Here is an 8,485-nt window from a genome sequence, read left to right as displayed (position 1 = left end):
ACCCACATTTCGTCCCTCCCCATAAAGTCTTTGCGTGGTCTGATATGGTAGCAACTATGCAGATGTGACTATTTAACTTTAAATTAATCAAAATGGAATAAAATTAAAAATTCAATTCTTCAATCACACTCATCACATTTCATGAGCTCAGTAGCCCATGTGGCTCAGGGCTACCACGCTGAACCACATAAAACAATCTCATCATTGCAGAAAGTTCTGGCACTGCTAGGTGATAAGGTGGGCAGGTCTCTTGCATAAGCAAGTTTGGACAGCTCCTCCCCTCACTTCCTCTCTCCTCTTCCTTCTGATAGCTTAGTGTCGCCTCCTGGTTTAGCATTGCTTTCAAAGTTGGAGAAAGGAGCAGGACCCAGATTTTTTTTAGGTAAGGGAATAGGGGTGTTTGTGGGAGTGGGAAGAGAGGGAGGGAAATGTGTGATTTGGTGGAGGGGGGACTTCTCTTCTGGATCTATATCTTAAAACTCCCTGCAAACTTGCTCTCAGAATATATTTCTCATTGGTTCCTGTTTCCTGTCTTTGCTGATTTTAGGCGGTAATCTGTTTTGAGTCCTACAAATTGATAACTCTTTCAGCAGTCACTGCTCAGAGGATACTTGTAGGAATAAATGATTGTTTTCACCATTGATAGAATTTATAAGTAAAGTTGAAGCTTTCAGGGTTTGTGTTGGCTGAGCAGACAGAATTAGCTGTGTGGGGAGCTGGTGGTGAAAAGAGCACTAGGAGATGTAGGAGACGCAGTTCAGCAGCCCCGTGTCACAAAGCCAGCACACGGTCAGGGTCAGAGACTCTGTTACCCAGTTAATGATCTGCTCAGAGCTGCCCCTTTGGACCTGCCTTCTCAGGAACAGTCCCGTCGTGGGCTTCACCCAGAGATGGGGAAGGGGAACTTTTAGGAGATAGGAGGAGGGAGATGCCAACCCATGTTACTGTCTACAGTTCAGGAGAAGCTGGGGATCAATGGATGCTTCTTCCTTAGGCAGTAGGAGGAGAATTCAGCCATCCAGTGTCAGTATGGAGGGACGTTCAGTCCTCTGGTTTTACATCAGAATTAGGAGAAACAGAAGAGCATTAAAGAATGCTGAAGAGAAAGTCCACAGACTGAATGGAAACACCCCAAACCTTTTACTTTCCTATTTCTGGTATCTTACTCCTTCTCCTAAAATCAATCACCAACATCAACTTTGTGACCAAAGCTGATTTTTAAAAATTCTGTGATTTTTCCTCCCAGTTTACAAGAAGCTGCTTTCTACTCCTTATTCCTAATCCACTTTCAAAAGAAGTGCCTGTCTTTCTAACAGTGTTTGAAATTTGTATTTGTTGGCTTCCTATCAGATAGGCTTTCTTTAACAACTAGCATTTCAGCCTGTCCTACTTAAAATCTGATCTGCTAAGAGTTCTTCAAATGGGTTTCTCCGTTGCCCAACGTTAGTAGGTAGCAATGAAAGAAAACCTTTAAAACATATTACCGTGTTTCAAGGACGCTAGGTGTTGTTAATACGGAAAGGATAGGGGACTTCCCTGGTGGCACAGTGGTTAAGAATCTTCCTGCCAATGCAGGGGACACAGGTTCTATCCCTGGTCCGCAAAGATCCCACAGGCCATGGGGCAACTAAGCCCGTGTGCCACCACTACAAAGCCTGAGCTCTAGAGCCCATGAGCCACAACTACTGAGCCCATGTGCCACAACTACTGCAGCACGTGTGCCTAGAGCCTGTGATCCGCAACAAGCGAAGCCCCTGCAATGAGAAGCCCGCACACTGCAGTGAAGAGTAGCCCCCACTTGCCACAACTAGAGAAACCCTGCGCACAGCAATGAAGACCCAATGCAGCCAAAAAATAAATTAATTAATTTAAAAAAAATAAGGAAATGATCATCTTTTTCACAAGCCGGATTGGGCTGGACATAAAGCTCAATCAGACAGGAGGCAAGAATCGGGGGATTTTTTTTAATCAATTCATTTATTTACAAATATTTATTGAGATCCATGCTTTGTCCAATATTGTGCTTGTCCCTAGGGAATAACGGGGCACACAAGACACAGACGGTTCACCATCACAAAGCTTACAGTCTACGAGGAGACAGTAAAAAAATCAGACGAACAACTTCCTATTGTGGTACGTATTCTATAGAAACTCTTGGAGTGTGGCTAGCACAAACTCCACACCAGAGCTAATTTGTTGGTTGGTGATGGGGGTGGAGAAGCCCTCTCTGGAGAAATAACAGAACACTGAAGCCTCAGGGCTGAGAAGAAATGAGCTGGGCATTGGATGGGTGTGGGAATGCTCCAGGGAAGGGGAAATATTCCCCAAGGGTCTAGGAGCTGGAGGGAGCTTAGAGGATTCAGAGGACATTGAGGAGGCCAGTATGGTTCAAGCCTTTTGAAAGAGAGAGAGAGAGTAATTGAGCATGCAGGGCCTTTTGGACCATTCCAAGGGTTTTCAACTATTTGAACAATAAAAAGCAAAAGGAATCCATTAGGGAATTTAAACAAGGAAAAAAAATCAAATTTCAGTATTAAAAAGTCATCTGATTATTGAGTGGAGAAAGGATTGAAGATGCAATATCAGTTGGGAGCCTATTACATTGCAATCAAATGACAGTGGGTTGGATTAACATGGAGATGGGGAGAAATGGAGAATTTTGTATTTTTTGGAAGTAAAATCAATAGGATTTGGTGACAGACTGATGAGCAAGTGAGGAAAGAAGCGTTGTGGAGGACCCCAAGATTCTGTGTGAGCCATTTGGTGGTGCCCTTTACTGAAATGGGGACCAGGCTGGGGATGGAGGTCAAGGGTTCCATTTTGTCTGAGTTCTGTGTGAGATGCCCATAAAATTGCCAACTGGAGAAGTTGAATGGGATTTAAAATTTGGAACTCTGAGAAGGGTCTAGGCTGCAGGCTACATATAAATGGCATTCAAAGCAATAATTCACTGAATAGAGTGGGGAAGGGCACCCAGAACCAGTGCCAAGGAAGACCCTGAAGCACTTACATTTCTGTAAAGAAAAACGAACAATCTGAAAATGAGACTGAAAACAGAGAATGGAGAAGTATTGGGAAATAGAGGAAGAGAAATCGAGTAGCAAGCAAGTTTATGAAAAAAAAAGAAACTGTTGGTTACATGAGGTTGACATTTCCAGTTTCCAGTTACTCTCCATTTCCCTGAAATGACATAGTTATTTTTCTTTATTTCCAGGAATTCAAACTACAATGGCGGCCCATTACCCCAGCAACTCCAGGACCAACCACGGTGAGAGGCTGCTCGGGGCTAGGCAGGCCAGGCTTGGGGGAGGAGGGCCGGGGCTCTCCTGTCCTGTCAGTCAGTCCCCATCTGCGCAAGAGCAAAACATTTTCAACCACATTTCTTATTTTCCCTTCATTTACTCTGCTCTCTCATTTCTCTCGACCCTCTACGCCTTCTCCTTGTGATGTAGCTTAACAGCTAAGAGGAAGAGAGTTAGAATCTCCTGATTGATATGAGCTTGATGAGGTTTCTTATGTGCTACTTCCTACAGCGTGGACACACCAGAACAGCGGGTTGTAGCCTCCCTGGTTGTTTCTCTGCCCCTCTCTTCAGCCCAAGAGAGGATTGGGAAGGAGGAACGTGGGCGTAATCAATTCCTCATTCAGGTCCCTAATCTCCCTGCTGCTGGTGGCCTCACTATAACCAACAAATTCAACAGACTGATCACCCCGTTCCTCACATAACCCTCCCTCTACTCCCTTATCCATAGAAATTGATTATATCGTTTGAGCTTTTGCTGGTTTAGCAAACCAGCACACAATTTAGGAGCCTAAAACATCAACCGTTTAGTTGGCTCTTGGTTTTGTGGGTCAGTTGGGCAGTCTTTGGGTCTGGATCAACTTGGCTAATCTCAGCCAGACTCACTCATGCATGTGTGGTAGGCTGGTGGTTCAGGATGCAACTGGATAATCTCGGCTAGCCTCATAGACACGTCTGGCAGTCAGCAAGCTCTTGGGCAGTCCCGGGGGACAGGGATAACAGGCCCTCGTGTCCCTCATCCAGTAGGCTAGTCCAGGGCAGTTGTAAGGTTCCGAAAAGCAGAAAGAGAAGGCAAACTACAATAAGTCAGCACTTTTGGAGTCTCTGCTTGATCATGTTTTCACGATCTTGCTGTCCAAAGCAAGCCACATAGCCCAGTCAGATTCAAGGGTTGGAGAAACGGACTCAGCATCTTGATGAGAGTAGCTGCAAATCCACATTCCCAAGAGGCATGAGTACAGAGAGGGAATACTTCATGGCTGTGTTTGCCATCTATCGTAGATTGCCATCCATTTGCTGTCAACATTGGCCAATTGTTGCAGTGTTGGCACTGGCCTTTGGTGCCTTTTTATCTCGCCAGCCATGATTTTCCTACTCCCTGTCTCTAAGGTCAACCAATGCCCTCAGGATATCCTTAGGTTGGAATCTTCCATTGTGATGCTAACTAAATAGTAGTCTGAACTCCCATCCACATTTTTCCTTAGGTAATCTTAGCCATCCTGTATCCAGTGTTCTCAGCTTTGGGAAATTTACTTCTTTCACCCCAGGATTCTGGTTATCAAATGTGAGAAACTCTGCCTTAGGGATCCAGGGATCAGCAAAAGCTTCACCATAAAGTGTGTGGGAGATGGGGATGAACTACAGATTTTGTGGAAGCCAGAGTGGGAGGTTCTGCAATTTCCCTCTTCTGTTTGAATGATATTTTTAAAAGATTATTCCACTTTACAGAATAGACTGAAAGGGCCAAAGCAGAAGTAGAGAGACCAGTTAGGAGACTACTGAGGCATGGATGGGGATGTAACTTGGGCTAGTATGATGATCTTCAAAATAGAGAGAAGCGAACAGATTTGGAGCCAAGAGAACCAGCTGATGGGCTGGATATGGAAAGAAGGGGAAAGAGAGGAGTCAAGGGTGATGCCTAGATTTTTAGCCTGAGGAACTAAAGCATCAACCGTTTAGTTGGCTCTTGGTTTTGGGGATGATAGCTCTGAAAACTAATTGGAGTTTGTAACAGTGTCTATAAGATTGTAAGTGGGATAATGTATGCATTGTCTCAAAGCAGAAATAGGTAGTTATAACACAGGATTCCTCATGCAGGAATCAGTCTTACATTCAAGGGCCGGCTGGCAGGGTCTGTCTTCTCGGGAAAACAGGCTCTCAAACGTGATTGCCAGTTGTCTTCCCGCCGGTCCCGGATCTATGCCTAACAAATCGGGCAGACTTTGACTTTATAGGCACATTAAAGAGATATGCAGAGACTTGCTGAATACAAACTCAGGAAGAGCTATTAGATGATTTGATTTGTAACTTAAGGTTTCAGTTGCTGTGCTCTGCTGCTCTGATATTAACTTTGAATTTTCCTAGGAAGTAAAATATGCAACGTCAATTTTGTGTTACTTCCTATGTTATCTTATGAGGACCAGCTACCAGTAGCAGCTCAGAGTTCTCTTCTTAACCATTTTGTTTCCTCCTCTGTGGGCTACTTACCTACACAAGGTCACAGTAAGAAGCGCAAGGGGATGCTGAAAAGTACCTGGGCGGTCCTCAAATACTGCAAGAGGAGCACGAGCCCAGAGGGCTTTCTATAGACATCCCTTGAGTGCAGAGGACCCTAGCAGGCAACAGAGAAAGGCACCAGTGGGCAGGGGACTTGCAGGGGAGACAGTTGAAGTTCCTTCTAACACTACGACTTTTGTTTCCTGTTGTGCCAGGGCTTGGAAAGCAAGAGCCCAGAGATTCACAACTGAGACTCGTCTTAGTGGGTAAGACTGGAGCAGGAAAAAGTGCAACAGGAAACAGCATCCTCGGAAACAAAATGTTTCCTTCTGGCTTTTCCGCAGTATCCATCACCAGGTCCTGTAAGAAAGGAAACAGCACCTGGAAGGGGAGGGAGGTTGTCGTGGTGGATACACCTGGCATCTTTGACACAGAGGTACAGGATGCTGACACTTGCAAGGAGATTGCTCGCTGCATGGCCCTGACCTCGCCAGGGCCTCATGCTCTGCTCCTCGTCATCCCACTGGGCCGTTACACGCCGGAAGACCGCAGAGCCACGGAAAAGATCCTGAAAATGTTTGGCGAGAGAGCTAAGAGACACATGATTCTCTTATTCACCCGGAAAGATGACTTGGAAGGCATCGATTTCCGTGACTACTTAAAGGAAGCTCCAGAAGGCATTCAAGAGCTGATGGGCATGTTCGGAGATCGCTACTGTGTGTTCAACAACAGGGCGGCAGGAGCTGCGCAGGAGGACCAGAGGGAGCAGCTGCTGGTCCTGGTCCAGCGCGTGGTCGCAGAGTGCAAAGGCAGATGCTTCACGAACAACATGTACCAAAAGGCTGAGGAGGAGATTCAGAAACAAATCCGAGTGATACAAGAAAATTGCAGAGCAGAGCTAGAGAGACAGAAAGCGCAGATAAGACAGGAGTACGAAGAGAAAATCAGAATGCTGGAGGATGAACTAGAACAGCAAAAGCAAGCGATGCACATGAGGAGGGAATTGGCAGAAAGGGAGGCTCTCTGTGCTACAAGGCAGCAAAACGCCAGAGACGAAGTTGAGAATCAGAGCGGGATAGCTGAATTCATCTTAGACTTGTTGAAGATTGTTTCCTTTGTTTTCTCTCTGTTTGAGGATTAAACATTAAGATTAAACTTCAGGAAAATGTGTCTGTACTTCCTGCATATGTTCAGCTGGCCCTGCCCCGTATAAGTCAGAGCATTCTGATTTTTCTGTCTCTCAGACTCTCAGGACTAAGGAGAGTAAAGTTCACTGTTGGCAATTGGTATATGTTTGATTGATTTAACAGGGGAGGGACAAGTTCTCAATCTGTGCAACTCCAAAGCACAATGTATTGATGCTCCCTAACTGGTGAATTCTTTCTCAGAGACACAGAGAGAAGGAATGCAGGAGACCAAAGAAGATGACCCCAAGCTTTCTCTGCTTATCCCTAGTAAACGTTTCTCCTCTAGATTCTTCTTAGGTTGGTAGGTAACCTCCCCCTGTGGCTTCCTCTCACTTATTTTACCCTCAGGACCACAGTGATCATCTTAACCTTATAGTTTATGAGAAAGATCAATTCTTTGCATTAGTTAAGCTTATAGATGGAGATGTTTATAGGATTCTTTGTAGATGAACGGAAATTTGTTTACTTACAATTTTACAGGAGGACTCAAATTGTTCCTTATCTTCTGCCCATTGACGAACAAAGAGTTGTCTGGAAGATAGATCTTTCAGAACTCAACTATGTGAAATGCGAGAAAGAGTGAAAGATAGAGATTCAACAGATAAGAGAACAATGTTCGGTATATTCAGATGTATCTGTAGAAACTCTTTGACCAACACCAACCAATTTGCTGAATAACAAGTTCTCTCCTTTTCTTGTGAAACTAACTGCTATCCCACCCAATTGAATTGTTTGCTTATTGTTATTGTAATAAAACTCTTCTGTTCTCTCATATTTGTACAAAATGGAATCTGTTTTTTTTTGTTTTTGTTTTTGTTTTTTGGAAAATACTACCACTACTTCTTCTAAGAGCACAGGGATGAATTATAGTCTTTTGTAAAAGTTCAAGATGATTTTGGAGGTAGTCTTGGTCTATCCTCTAGACTTCTCCCCTTCTCCTTTCCCCTGGAAGATTTGAGCCACATTCTCAACACCTCTGACAGTCAAAGACTATATTGCCCTTGGATTCATTCATTATGTGTTGATAGAAATTACACGTGACCTACGTTTCTGAGACCTTTGTGGCTTTCCTGCTGCAACAATTCTTTTTAATACATGGATAAAAATAGCTAAGTCCCTATCCCTTTTCTACTCTTCTACTGAGTACTCTTCACCTAATAATTTCTAGGCTTCCCCAAAGCACTTTTCCATGTTCTACCAACGTGTTCTGGTAGTCATATGTGACCTACGCCAACTCTCCTTGTTCTGTCACCTTAATATCGTCTTCTCCATGCCCTAACCCATTTTGCTCAAACTAGGGCATATGTCTCTCCATGATTTCCCCCAAACACAAAGGAGTTTAGACTGTACATTTAATAAAAGTTAGCAAAGGCTCAAGGATATGAGAAGCCCCGTGCAAAGAAACACATGACTCCTTTAGAGGTAGTCACTCTGAGCAGAGAGATTTGGTTTCACTCTGCAGAAGGTGGGCGATCTCTGTCTCTACTGTTTTCATCATTGGCGATATAAATTTAACGTACTATTGTATTACAACCTTCTATTAACAAATATTTAACCAAAGAACCACATACACCTTCCAAGAAAAAGTAAATACAGGCTTAATACGAAGAAAATTCTAACTTCAGTGGTTATTTTCTGTGTAAATGCATTCAATTATTCTTACCCTTGCCTCCGGGTTAATGCTGTAGATGAGACAAAGAAAGCGGTTTTGCTCTTGAGTAGCAGTTAGGAAATGAGAAGCCCATGTGACATATCCTGAGAGCAGTTTTGCCTATTTGCC

At 44.0% G+C, this 8,485-nt stretch overlaps 1 protein-coding gene across 1 annotated transcript; it reads left to right on the top strand.

Moving 5' to 3' along the window:
- Nucleotides 1-301: 301 nt before the first annotated feature.
- GIMAP4 (GTPase, IMAP family member 4) lies at nucleotides 302-6,659 on the top strand. The gene is made up of 4 exons (XM_061198157.1): nucleotides 302-382; nucleotides 2,035-2,133; nucleotides 3,215-3,268; nucleotides 5,734-6,659. Exons 3-4 carry the CDS (start codon nucleotides 3,229-3,231, stop codon nucleotides 6,657-6,659), a joined length of 966 nt encoding a protein of 321 aa, XP_061054140.1. The 5' UTR covers nucleotides 302-382; nucleotides 2,035-2,133; nucleotides 3,215-3,228.
- Nucleotides 6,660-8,485: the final 1,826 nt, after the last annotated feature.

Source organism: Eubalaena glacialis, chromosome 8, assembly GCF_028564815.1.
Source record: "Eubalaena glacialis isolate mEubGla1 chromosome 8, mEubGla1.1.hap2.+ XY, whole genome shotgun sequence".
NCBI classification, from domain to species: Eukaryota; Metazoa; Chordata; class Mammalia; order Artiodactyla; family Balaenidae; genus Eubalaena; species Eubalaena glacialis.
The sequence above is the reverse complement of the archived record's forward strand: the minus strand, read 5'-3'. Positions and strand labels throughout refer to the sequence as shown.

Bases quoted from the DNA above. Each gene is read 5' to 3' on its own strand.
- GIMAP4 (XM_061198157.1), top strand. From the start codon at position 3,229: ATGGCGGCCCATTACCCCAGCAACTCCAGGACCAACCACG. The intron at 3,269-5,733 runs GTGAGAGGCTGC...CTGTTGTGCCAG, and splicing joins CAACTCCAGGACCAACCACG to GGCTTGGAAAGCAAGAGCCC.